Source organism: Thalassophryne amazonica, chromosome 23 (assembly GCF_902500255.1).
Source record: "Thalassophryne amazonica chromosome 23, fThaAma1.1, whole genome shotgun sequence".
Lineage (NCBI taxonomy): Eukaryota > Metazoa > Chordata > Actinopteri > Batrachoidiformes > Batrachoididae > Thalassophryne > Thalassophryne amazonica.
This window is the reverse complement of record NC_047125.1, coordinates 24,198,931-24,212,640: the sequence shown is the minus strand read 5'-3', so window position 1 is coordinate 24,212,640 and position 13,710 is coordinate 24,198,931. Positions and strand designations below refer to the sequence as shown.

At 39.8% G+C, this 13,710-nt stretch overlaps 1 protein-coding gene across 3 annotated transcripts in view; it reads right to left on the bottom strand.

Moving 5' to 3' along the window:
• Positions 1-13,710, bottom strand: part of chrnb1 (cholinergic receptor, nicotinic, beta 1 (muscle)) — a 31,807-nt gene that overhangs the window by 8,140 nt on the left and 9,957 nt on the right. For all 3 annotated transcript variants that reach the window (XM_034164724.1, XM_034164723.1, XM_034164725.1), the window contains 4 exons: positions 12,124-12,232; positions 11,877-12,021; positions 9,459-9,644; positions 5,346-5,569 (listed from right to left, as the gene is read on the bottom strand). In XM_034164724.1, coding sequence (XP_034020615.1) covers positions 5,346-5,569; positions 9,459-9,644; positions 11,877-12,021; positions 12,124-12,232 — 664 coding nt within the window. The remainder of the gene's footprint in view (positions 1-5,345; positions 5,570-9,458; positions 9,645-11,876; positions 12,022-12,123; positions 12,233-13,710) is intronic.

Below are 13,710 nucleotides of genomic sequence, written 5' to 3'. Positions count from 1 at the left end.
TGGATTAAGATCCGGACTATTTGCAGGCCATGACATTGACCCTATGTGTCTTTTTGCAAGGAATGTTTTCACAGTTTTTGCTCTATGGCAAGATGCATTATCATCTTGAAAAATGATTTCATCATCCCCAAACATCCTTTCAATTGATGGGATAAGAAAAGTGTCCAAAATATCAACGTAAACTTGTGCATTTATTGATGATGATGATGTAACCTTGTTTTTTTTTCTGTTTAGGTGTTAATGATGGCTTTCGTTTAGCTTTTCTGTATGTAAATCCCATTTCCTTTAGGCGGTTTCTTACAGTTTGGTCACAGACGTTGACTCCAGTTTCCTCCCATTCGTTCCTCATTTGTTTTGTTGTGCATTTTCAATTTTTGAGACATATTGCTTTAAGTTTTCTGTGTTAACGCTTTGATGCCTTCCTTGGCCTACCAGTATGTTTGCCTTTAACAACCTTCCCATGTTGTTTGTATTTGGTCCAGAGTTTAGACACAGCCGACTGTGAACAACCAACATCCTTTACCCTCTTTTAAGAGTTTGATAATCCTCTCCTTTGTTTCAATTGACATCTCTCGTGTTGGAGCCATGATTCATGTCAGTCCACCAGCTCTCCAAGGTGTGATCACTCCTTTTTAGATGCAGACTAACGAGCAGATCTGATTTGATGCAGGTGTTAGTTTTGGGGATGAAAATTTACAGGGTGATTCCATAATTTATTCCTCAGAATTGAGTGAGTCCATATTTTTTTTCCCTCTGCTTGGTCTAAAAAAGTAACCGTTACTGACTGCCACAATTATTTTTCTTGATTTCTTATAGTGTTTCTTAAAGCCAGAAAGTTGCCATTTGAAATGACTTTAGTTTTGTGTCATGTCTGTGATCTGCTTTTTTCTACAAAATTAAACTGAATGAACATCCCCCGAGGCCGGTGATTCCATAATTATTGCCAGGGGTTGTATTCTGAGCACCATTCTAACTTTATAATTCAATTTATTTATAATCTTAATAATTTACAACAATTTAACTGGTAATTAAATAATTATAGGAGACACTACCCTTGGTTGTTGGCAATATTTATTAGAGGTGAGGCATCATTGACATACACCCCCAAATTGTTCTTTGAAGCTTGACCAAGCTGGCACAAAGGAGTAAAAAGGCAAAAATTACAAAAAAGGGGAGGCTTGATCTGGAAAGTGAGATTTCTAAGATTTGAGTGTCATTTCAAAAGGAGGATACTGAATGACTTTGACTTGGACAGAAATATGAAAAACACTGGCCAATTTTAATTTTCAATCGATATCATACATGCTATTTATGTCAGGAAATGGGACTGTTATCTACAGTTTCAAGTGATTTGATAACCTTTTTCTCTTCCTCTTCGAATAACTCTTGGCTTGCTTGTATTGACAGATTAAAGTTAATAAATGGCCATTGGCAGAGAATACACTATACCTAGAAAAGCAGATGCAGTGTGAGGTGACGCATCTTGATTTGCAAAGTAGTCTGAAAAAACAAAGAATGATTTTGCATTAATTAGCTCCAGCCCGCCCTAATGTGGTATCTGTAGAAACGGACTCTGCCCATGCTGCTGTCCGTCCACATCATTATGTGCTTCCGTAGTGCTGTCTTGAACCTTCCCCTCCTCCATTTCCCTGCTTGGTTGGGGTATTGTACCTCTGGTTACAAGCCTGCCCTTCTACCTTTACTTAAAGACTATCCTAACCATTTGAGTTAACTCGATCAATAAAAAGGCAATGCCCCCAAATGCTAACAATGTATGAAAATGTGATCCTGCAAAAAGTTGAAATGGATCTGTTTCTGAATTATTACTTCGACAAAAAAACCCTCTTAAAGTAGACATTCTAATTTACTTGAATTATTTGCTATTGGGAAATGTACATGTTGAGGATAAATCAACTTTGAAAGTTTTTAAACCAAGGTGTATGTAAATGTCTACATTCAACGGTAGACCAGGTATAGTTAAAGATTAAACCACTGGCTTTTAAAAGGACAATCCAATCTGTTGGTAATAATTAATATATATTGAATAAATGTGCAAATTTTATGAACTAAACTGACTAAAGTACAAGAGTGTTAAGAGAAGTGGAACCTATGGCAGTTTGCCTCCCCATCCGTCCAATACCATTTCTGGTAAATTGTCCATATCATCATATGAGCATTTGTGAGTGGAAATGTTCCCTGACAACATGGTGGACCTCACAACATAGAAATGCCCTCCATGTAATTAGCTTCAAATAATGTGCATTAACAGCAACAGCCATTGATGGAGGTTAACTATCCTACACTGTGTTCATGGTGAAAAAGTCTGATTCTTTCTTTATGTTACTCTCTGGACTTCAGATCGTAAAAGAAGGGGAAAACAATTTCAGGGCCATACATACACCTTAACTTAAATTTCATGACGTTGTTGTGGTTTGAGGGAGCACATTAATTGAAATTTGCCCATGAGGTAATAAATTCAGCACACAGGCAATTAAAATTTTGACCTGCCATAATTATTTGAGGTCATGTGATGGCATTTATTTAGATGAAATAGTGTGTTGTTGAATCCACATATATATATATACACACACACACTCATCTTCAACCGCTTATCCAAGATCAAAAGGAACTGCATGCTGTATTTATTTAATCCGGTTATGTCAGTTGTATCTACACAACTTGGTTGTTTAAATGTTTGGTGGTTTTCATCATGTCACTAAGCTACCTATACTTGCTAATAGTGATAACAGTGCTAACATACAAATTGAATAAGACTAAAACTTCACTCAGTGGAAATACTAGATATATACTAGATAAATACTAGATACCAAAGCTAGTAGCCACAGCCTCTAGATACACAAGTTGTGGAGTTGTCACACATGTTTATTTCCTCTCCAAAGTTTTGGGATTTTAACATGGGGGTCTATGAGGAGCGACTCATTTTTGCAGCCAGCCTCAAACACCCATTAAATTTTTTCACTTCCACATTTGTTTCATTTATATTGGAACTTGATTTGCCCACATCCAACTTCCACACAAGCAATATGCGAAGTTGTGTCTGTACTTGCAAGCACCGCTGCCTGTGTTTCTTACATCAGTATTACATTCCCTGCAGTTGGCTTTGGATCACTTTGGGGAAAACACATTCCTTCCTTTTACATTATTTTCCAACAGCAACAGCAGGTTGACAAGCGAGAAGGGAAATGGTGTTGAGCAGGTGGATGGAATAAACCTGTCAAAAATGGCAATGGCTAGCTACTTGAGTTCACAGCTCTCCGCCCTACTGAAACATAAATAGATGCAAATATAAAAGTACACAATGGAACTTTTAATATTCTGTTAGAAACTAATGGCTACCCCGTTTGTGTAAATGTTCAATACCTGCTCAATACAGTGGCTGGATTATTTCAGCATAAATATTTTTGAAAATGAGGAAAAAATGGAATACCACACTTTCAGATTTGTAAAGTTCTTTTTTTCCCCCACCAAATTCCAAGACATGGATCCTGTAAAATGCAGCGATTAAAGGACTAGAACAGTAGTGTTCACAATAATAGTAGTGCTATGTGACTAAAAAGATTAATCCAGGTTTTGAGTATATTTCTTATTGTTACATGGGAAACAAGGTACCAGTAGATTCAGTGGATTCTCACAAATCCAACAAGACCAAGCATTCATGATATGCACACTCTTAAGGCTAGGAAAGTGGGCTATTAGTTTAAAAAAAAAGTACAAAAGGGGGTGTTCACAATAATAGTAGCATCTGCTGTTGACGCTACAAACTCAAAACTGTTATGTTCAAACTGCTTTTTTAGCATTCCTGTGAATCACTTAACTAGTATTTAGTTGTATAACCATAGTTTTTCATGATTTCTTCACATCTGCGAGGCATTAATTTTGTTGGTTTGGAACCAAGATTTTGCTCATTTACTAGTGTGCTTGGGGTCATTGTCTTGTTGAAACACCCATTTCAAGGGCGAGTCCTCTTCAGCATAAGGCAACATGACCTCTTCAAGTATTTTGACATATCCAAACTGATCCATGATACCTGGTATGTGATATATAGGCCCAACACCATAGTAGGAGAAACATGCCCATATCATGATGCTTGCACCACCATGCTTCACTGTCTTCACTGTGAACTGTGGCTTGAATTCAGAGTTTGGGGGTCATCTCACAAACTGTCTGCAGCCCTTGGACCCAAAAAGAATAATTTTACTCTCATCAATCCACAAAATATTCCTCCATTTCTCTTTAGGCCAGTTGATGTGTTCTTTGGCAAATTGTAACCTCTTCTGCACATGTCTTTTATTTAACAGAGGGACATTGCGGGGGATTCTTGCAAATAAATTAGCTTCACACAGGCATCTTCTAACTGTCACAGCACTTACAGGTAACTCCAGACTGTCTTTGATCATCCTGGAGCTGATCAGTGGGTGAGCCTTTGCCATTCTGGTTATTCCTCTATCCATTTTGATGGTTGTTTTCCGTTTTCTTCCACGCATCTCTGGTCTTTTGTCCATTTTAAAGCATTGGAGATCATTGTAGATGAACAGCCTATAATTTTTTGCACCTGCGTATAAGTTTTCCCCTCTCCAATCAGCTTTTTAATCAAACTACGCTGTTCTTCTGAACAATGTCTTGAACGTCCCATTTTCCTCAGGCTTTCAAAGAGAAAAGCATGTTCAACAGGTGCTGGCTTCATCCTTAAATAGGGGACACCTGATTCACACCTGTTTGTTCCACAAAACTGACTAACTCACTGACTGAATGCCACACTACTATTATTGTTAACACCCCCTTTTCTAGTTTTTTTAACTAATAGCCCAATTTCATAGCCTTAAGAGTGTGCATATCATGAATGCTTGGTCTTGTTGGATTTGTGAGAATCTACTGAATCTACTGATACCTCGTTTCCCATGTAACAATAAGAAATATACTCAAAACCTGGATTAATCTTTTTAGTTACATAGCACTACTATCATTCTGAACAATACTGTAAGTGAGGCCATCCTTGAAAATAATTAATAATGTTGAAAAATTCCCCCTGTTGGACCGGTGGATGCAGGATGAATGATGGAAATTAGGAGCAACCTGTTTATCTGCCACCTGCTGGACATGTCTGGACTTGTCTCTTTCTAAACACCTAGGTCTGGTGGTCACCAAATCCACTGCTGCTCGACTTAGTAGACAACATGATTAATATGACACTCGCCGACGTTCCCTCATGGATGTTTCATGAGGGAACGTTACATTACTCATCAAGCCTCATAATGGAGTGTCCACAGATGTTTGCTGCAGATCTATAACCACTTTTTGCCATTCTGATCTTTCAGGTGTCTCACCTTGCGGACCCATATGGGCATCTGGTGCGTGTTTGGGGAGCGGTGGTGCAGGTTGAGCACGACCACACTGAGGATGACTGAGAAGGTGACCAGGACCATGGTGAACATGATGTAGATGACAATGATGGGGATGCCCAGCGACGTCTCCGGGATCTTGTTGGCCAGCAGCAGCAGGAACACGGTGAGGGTGAGCAGCACATTGATGGACAGACCCATCTTCTCTCCTGTTAGATATTAAATATACGAGGTCTGTTAGAAAAATATCCGACCTTATTATTTTTTTCAAAAACCATATGGATTTGAATCACGTGTGATTACATCAGACATGCTTGAACCCTCGTGGGCATGCAAGAGTTTTTTCACATTCGCCTGTGGGCAGTCTTTGAGTGAGGAGTCGCCCACCCTCTCGTCGATTTTTTTTTTTTTTTTTTTTTCTCATTGTTTAGGAATGGCTCAGAGACTGCTGCTTTGTTTGATCAAAATTTTTTCAAAACTGTAAGGCACAACTGAGTGGACACATTCGATAAATTCAGCTGGTTTTCGGTAAAAATTTTAACGGCTGATGAGAGATTTTGGTCTGGTAGTGTCGCCGTAAGGACGGCCCACGGTGCCTGACGGCGTTCTGGGCTTCAAGGCGGCAGCGTCTCGCCGTTTCAAGTTGAAAACTTCCACATTTCTGGCTCTGTTGACCCAGTAAGTCGTCAGAGAACTTTCAGAAGAAGTCGGCATGAGGAGTTTATTCGGACATTCCATTAACGGACATTTTGTAATGAAAGAACGTGCGGGCAGAGTCGCATGTCAGGCCAGACCCGACTGCGGGGGGTCGCGACAGGAAAAATACCTCAGTTGGAAACCTTAACGGGCAAGTTGGAACATGCCCAAGCTGTTAAACAATTTCTCAGTTACTCACTTGTTGAAAGCCATCAAAAGCCGCCTGAATGGTTTTCAACACGGAGGTGTTTTTCTTGTCGCGGCGCACACAGATTCGCAGAGTCGTCACGGAAATGACTCGGCGAATTTGCGCGCGCATCTTTCATTAAAAAATGTCCTTAAACAGTGGAATGTCCGCATAAAGTCCTCATGCCGGCCTCTTCTGAATCTTCTATGTTCTCTCACGACATCCTGGGTGAATTAAGCCTTAAATTAGAATGTTTTCAGGTCGAAATAGGCCGACGACGGCGCCTGGAAGCGCTGCGCGACGTCCCGCTCCGTGGGAAGTCCTTACACCGACAGAAACACCCCATAATCTCTCATCAGCCGTTAAACTTTTCACCGAAAACCAGCTTAATTTCTCGAATAGTGTCCACTCGGATATTCCTCACAGGTCCAGAAAAAATTTTGATAAAGCAACGTGCGCCGTCTCAAGCAGTGTGTGAAACAAAGGAATTCAGCCGAGAGGGCTAAACCACATCTCACTCAAGGCCTGCCCACAGGGAAATGACGTCACCGACACGCGTGAAAAAACTAATGCATGCGCACAAGGGTTCAAGCATGATTGGTGTAATCGCACGTCATTCAAATCCATATAGTTAAAAAAAAAATAAAATAAAAGTGTTGGTTTCTTATCTAATAGACCTCGTATCTGAAGAGTACTTAAATCCATCTGCTGAAGGAGATGGCTTCACAAGCACTTTGACAGGCCTGTCTGTCTTTATATTTTTTGCTTGTTTAAAGAGGCCAACATCGCCCAAAATTGGAGGTTCATTGGTCTTTACTCATATCTTCCTGAGCCCAAACTTTCATAGTAGAATATGCAGTCATTTTCCCAAAGTTGGTTATGAATTTGGCAGAATTCCAGACTGACTACAATAATCCTATGCATGCCCTTTTAATTTCAGGGAGTAAGATTCATTGTTGTTTACCGGTTTGGTTGTTGCATGATTCGTGATACTGGTCAGAGTGGCAGTTCCTTAAAAGTCAGTACAGAATGTTTGTGTTGCCTCCTCTAGCTAGCTATCCATTGGCAACAGTTGTGTTTCCCAACTCAAAACATGTCCTGGGGCCTGTACTACGAAGCGGGGTTACTGGCTTATTAGGGTAACTTTGGGAGTAAGTTGATGACGTGTGGAGTAACTTCCCAGTTAACCCGTACTATGAAAGGTGGATAGGTTTTGATCGAGGTATGCTGCCATGGCAAGTTATGCTGTGTACCAAACCTGCTCCAAGCAGGTTATGTTCTCGGTTAGCTTGAGGTTTGCGCTTAACCACTCCGTTTATAAGTACCGTCCATCCACCTTCAATCACTCCGAAGACAATGCCGGCCTACCTGGATGATCCGTTTGATATTGGGGCACAAATTGTGAGGGGCTCTCTTCGCAGGGCGAGGGTTTTTAAAGACCACCAGAATCCACTGACATACCCGGACGATATTCTCTATGAAAGATATAGATTCTTAGCCGAGGGAATTCGTTATCTTTGTCAGCTGATTGGACCAGAAGTCTGTAACATCACCCATCGTACACTGTAAAAAAAGACTGTTGTTTTTACAGGAAAACACTGGCAGCTGTGGTTACCAGGGAATTCCTGTAAAAAATACAGCAGTTAAATGTACAAAAAAAGAGAGCTCTTGTTTGTAGATTTAACAGTTCTTTTATTGTGAGTCAGCCGTGGTTCATTCACTGTAAATCCATATACATATTATGTCTGTAATGTTATCTACTGTGCTGCTGTATGTTTTACAGGATTTCCCTGGTAACCACAGCTGCCAGCGTTTTCCTGTACAAAAAAGTCATTTTCTACAGTGTAGCAATGCCCCGACGATCGAGCAGATAATGTGCCTTGCACTTAGATATTTTTCCAGTGACAATTTATGTATTCCATCGGTGATGCTGAACATCTGAGCAAGAATACTGTATGTCGTATGATTCGCAAGGTAGTACTTGCTCTGTCTAAACTGTTGGATGCATTTGTCGTTTTCCCTGGCCATTTATCCACAATGCAAATCAAAGAAGGGTTTTATGCAATCGCGGGTAATTACTAATATCAAAATAGGTCTAATGCATGTCCATTAATTAGGCAAAGTGGGGCTTATCAAGCTATGAATATAAACCTACCGTTCTGAAGGATGTTTTTATATTTCATCTTCACCTGCTGCCAGGTGCGTTTGGCTATTACATCTGAAATATTGACAGGATTAGGAATAGCAATCATACAGTCAAGGTAGCCTATTTAGGAAACATTAAATTAACCTAACATCTATTAGTAGGCCTATGCCCACCTCTGAATCGTGTTGCATCTGAGCATAATTAATGAAAGAAGGTCATTTTTAAACACATATTAGACATTCCACAGGTTAATCATCTGTAACAGATTTGGAGAACAATTGAATTGTACGTACGCATTTACCCGATCAGCAATACGTTGCCAACAAGCCTGTCTTGCTTTATTGGCAGACGATGTGTTTGATTTCCCCCTTAACGTTAATTTAAATTCCTCGTAGCTCCGCATAATAATCGTGCATTCTTCTTCGGTAAAGTAAGGTGACCGCGCTATCATTGAAAAATGGTGACATGTGCTGCAACCTGCCCCTTTTATGTGAGCGCGCACAAACTCCACTTAGGTTAACACAGGTTCAACAAATCAACATCTTATTCAGTGTCGTAGTACTGATTAACACCACTTGAGAAAACCAGGTTTTGTCAACCCCGGTTTAAGAGGTTGACCCTGGGTTACGTCTGAGTAAGTTAACCCCGCTTCGTAGTACAGGCCCCAGGAGTATAAACCATCTTGGGATATTGTGTACCCCGGGAAGTATATTTTTCGCTGGGTACATGGAAGAGGAACCTCGGCTGTTAGAACTGCTTTGAGTTGAACTGCTAGATATTATTGTATTCAGACATATATTCAGGTATAGTCTTGGTGGCTCCCCTCATGAGTCTTCGTTCATGCACTTCTAGACAGATTTGCTACACAGTATCAAACTCTTTATATTTCTCAATAATTGATGTAAATTAAGTTAATTAAGACATGTTCAGGGAATTTGAAAATTCATATGTCCATCCTCTGACTTTGATTTTTTTATTTGACCTCATAAAAATATTAAATATGTAAAATGTCCAGCTTTCATAATAATTACAGTAAAATAAAATTTTCACAGTGTGGTGCAATCGGTACCTGCATCAGGCGGCAAGTAGAAATTAAAGATGGCAATGATGGTGATGAGGATACAGGGGAGGATGATGTTTAAGACGTAGTAGAGTGGCTTCCTCTCGATGATCAGAATGAAGGTCATGTCCTCATACAGATCGTCATTCAGGTTTTTCTTGCACGGCATGTGTCTGATGCTCCAGTCGCCGCTCTCTGGAGAAAAATTCACATCCGAAAAGTTTCTGTGTAGGCTCTCAGTTGTCCAGGTGGTTTCCATAGAAGAGAAGCTTGAATCTTCGACTGGACTGAGTTGCTTGACGTGAGGACGTTACGCTTCAAGCAAGAATTTTAGCTGAGGAAGCTTCTGTGATTTGAAGCGAAACGTCCTCACGTCAAGCAACCCAGTCCAGTCGAAGATTCAAGCTTCTCTACTATCACATCCGAAAACTTTAAGACAATTGGCACGTCAGCGAAATTCATATTTTCATAACACAAGCAACCAATCAGTATTCCACAAGAGGGACCATGTGATCTGCACTAAAAGCAAAACACCCCTGTGACCAGTGTAATAAAAAACATGCAGAATGCTCAGATAATTAAAACCCCTTTTCTAGACTTTTAGAAATCACCCAATTTGTGATTTCTTGCTTACGCCCATCAAGATATGAAAAGAACATGTAATGACAGACTTACAAATCTTATAAGGCAGTCTTGTGTCATTCAGAATGTGTCACATCTCAAAGCTTTTGGTGTCATTACAGCCAGAGATTGAAACTCATGTTTTAGAGCACGAGCCCGATGGGCTTTCAAACCCCTAAATTTGGTGGCCAGAGAAAAGTTTTGGTTGCCCAAATGTAAACTTATGTCAAACAGTTCAGAAGATACTGCGGCGTACATAATAATTTTTCTTATGTGGGGTTGAAGCCAGATGCATCTCAATTTTACATTCTTTGTACGCTGCCTCCCAGAGACTGCTTAGAAATGTTTTTTGGAAAGCTATGTCTCTGGGAAAAAAAAATGTTTGAGTTTTTGCTGCTCCTTTCTGAGGTGGGTGCAAACAGAAGCAGTGCTAAGAAATTGCGTGAGAAAAGTGTAAAACCAGTTTAATGTTTTTTTTTTTCCCTCTCATGATTGTGATGCATTTATCATTTTTGCTGGCCTTGTGTCTCCATCTTTAGAAGAAATCCTGTGACACACAATTTGGTTTTACCCAGGTGATGTCAGTGTACAGCTGACAAAATCAGCACACAAAGTTGGTGCACAGCGTTCATAGTGTTTATGTTGAGTTACAAATTTTCTGGTGTAGCTTTTATATTCTGACATTGAAAGTTTATTTACAGTTTCAGCTGTTTTCACGGGACAGCATCTGTCCAAGGTAAGCAAGGGCCTTAGCTAACTGTTGAATACTGCATCATCTGGAGTATAACTGCTATTTATTTTATTTTATTTATTTATTACTAGTTTTGGAAGTTCGGCGACTGTGGTGTGTCTTATATACCGATAAATCACGTGTTTGTTATTAAAAATAATAAGAACAATGTTAACTCTATAGGGCTTACCCAGGATTCGGCAAACTAAACAAAATAAATTCCAATAATACAAGAATATATGTACACTACAACAATGCACAAAAATCCCAAACCAGAGAGCTGATTTAAAAGAATCAAATGTGCTTGGGTTTTTATTAAAGTGTTTCCAATGCTGTGGGTCAGCAATCTGTGTTTATCTGCATTAAATAACATCCAATATGTTGTCCAAAGCACGTTTATTTGTCCATCTTTCTTATTTTTGGAAAGTACTTATGTTAAGTAACAGCACATCCTGTGGTGCGCACATGTGCAAATTAGTTTCTGTCCATTGTTAAACTCAGGAAAGTACTGTGTTTAAACTAGCCCAGTCTAGCCCTTTTTTTCATGCTCCTGTCATGAAATGAGTCACATTTTTGTGATGCAGTTTTTTTTTTTATTTTGCTATTTCTAACTCTACCCATTTCCCTAACCATAACCATAACTATAACCTAACTGTCTCCCTTCCCCTAAACCTAACCATAAACCCCACAGACCGCCTGCATCACCACGCATTTCATGATATTGTCATGAAATGAATTTGTGCTGCCGTCATGAAAAGCACCACATTTTCTTGACTGTATAGATTAATTTACGTTTCGTGACGGCATCATGAAATGGCATGAGATTTGGGTTTGTTTAAGAAGTGTGATCCACAGAAAAAAGGTACAACTTGTATATATTTTTTTCCTCCTCATCAAGAGGCATCTTTTAATAGGTGTGACTTCTACTCTGGTGCGACACTGTAGCTAACCTTTCCCGGCAGGCCATGTTGCCATGTGGGCATTTGACACAGAACACAGAGAGCCCATGAGAATGTGATCAATGGAATATCTGTGCTCCATCCATCATTCCATCCTTATATTTTACAAATACACACCACTGAAAGACTCATCCAGTTGGACCTCTCGAATCTCTTTGCCTCTTTTATCCAAAGCATACTGCAGGTCAATCTCTGTTGAGTCGTAGGTGTAGGATTGGAACTGCATGGTACAGTTCTGCCAATCGAAGGGAAAAAAGGCAACCTAGACAGTGAAACATATAAAAAAATATCCAAAGAACCTGGATGAGCAAGCCTAGAGGGGAAATTCATGGAAAAATTAGAAGACCTTTGTGACTGTGTTTACCTTCACACTGCAGGAGCTGTGGTAGAGTGCCGGAGGGGTCCAGGTTATCCTACCATTACTATACACTTGGACATGGACAGGCAGGGCCACATCAAACTGTCCATCATTACTGCAAACAGATTTAGAAGACAGAATCACTGATGAACAGTGTTTTGATGATCATGTTACTATTTTAAGAACAGTGCTGTGAAAACAAGCCAAAAATATATTCATATATATTGAAACAGCGTAAAAACAACACATTGAGATGGTGTACGAAACTTAAATGACCAATAAAATGTGAGCTGAAGTCTAAGTTTATTGAACAAATTCTTACAATCATTATAGTGCCTTGATACTTGGATTTGATCTTAAGTGGTCTAAATTGCCTGAGCCTTGTTAAGTCAGTACCTTTGCTTTAGACTTGTGGGGTCAAAGCCTGAACCTTGTGAAGTCAATACCTTACCCTGGGCCTTTGAGGTCAAGGCCTTAGTCTTGTGGGCTCTGTACCTTGGCCTGGATGTTGCCGGTCAAAGCCGTAGTCTTGTGGGGTCAATACCTTGGCGTTAGTCTTGTAGGGCCAGTACCTTGGCCTGGGCCTTGGAGGTCAAAGCCTTGGCCTTGGTTTGTATTTCCAAGGCACAGCACAACCTCCATATTGAAAAATAAGTCACTTTATAAAGCATTGGGTTGATCTACTGAAAATATTAATAGCCACGTGGCCTCTGTGTGCGTGCGTGCATGTTTATGGCTTTGATCACGGAGAAGCTGGGGAGAGCTGACATTTGCTGTTAGGTATGCTTCTGTATTTTGGGTCAAGGATGAACGCCGCAAAAACTGAACACTGATAAGACAAATATTTTTGGAGAAACTCCGGATATTAGCAAACAACACTGACCAATGGACGTTGATAGTTACATTCTGGACTCACACGCCATTCCAGCAGGGGACAGTAAATCATCTATATATTAAAGGCGAAGTGGCTTCTGCATGTGTGTATGCATGCATGATTTTATTTAGTGAGTTCAATATACAAAAATTGTTCTGCCGCACACGCTGTCTATTGGTTTGCAGATTACTTGGCAAGTAGGACGCAGTGCATTCAGATGGCTGGTGTTAGTTCCTTGAGGTTACAAAAGGTGTTCCTCAAGTTTCAGTTTTAGGACTTAATCTGTTCACATTTTATATTACTGATCTGTGTGCAAATGCCTTCTATCAACTGTATGCACATGACAGTTATGTTTGAATTTTTGCAGTCCACGTTTGATGTAGTGGAGTGCCGTCTGGAGAAATTCAGACTGGTCTTAAATGCTGAAAAATCCAAAATGTTTTTTCAAAGTCACCTGTTTCCTTGAAGAATATACCATTAATTAAAACTGCCCGAGGTAAAACAATTGAGCTAGTCAGAAGCTACATGTATTTGGGATAATTATTGATATGGAGCTTTCTTTTAAAGTTAATCTCCAACGCTTGATCTCCAAATTAAGGGTGAAGCTATGCTAGCTTACAGCTAATTTAGTTTTAGTTGTCTTAAAACATTGAGGCATTGTCTGAAGGAGTTGTTTCATTCCAGGCTTAAATCATTTCAGTCAATTTTCTGAAGCAACA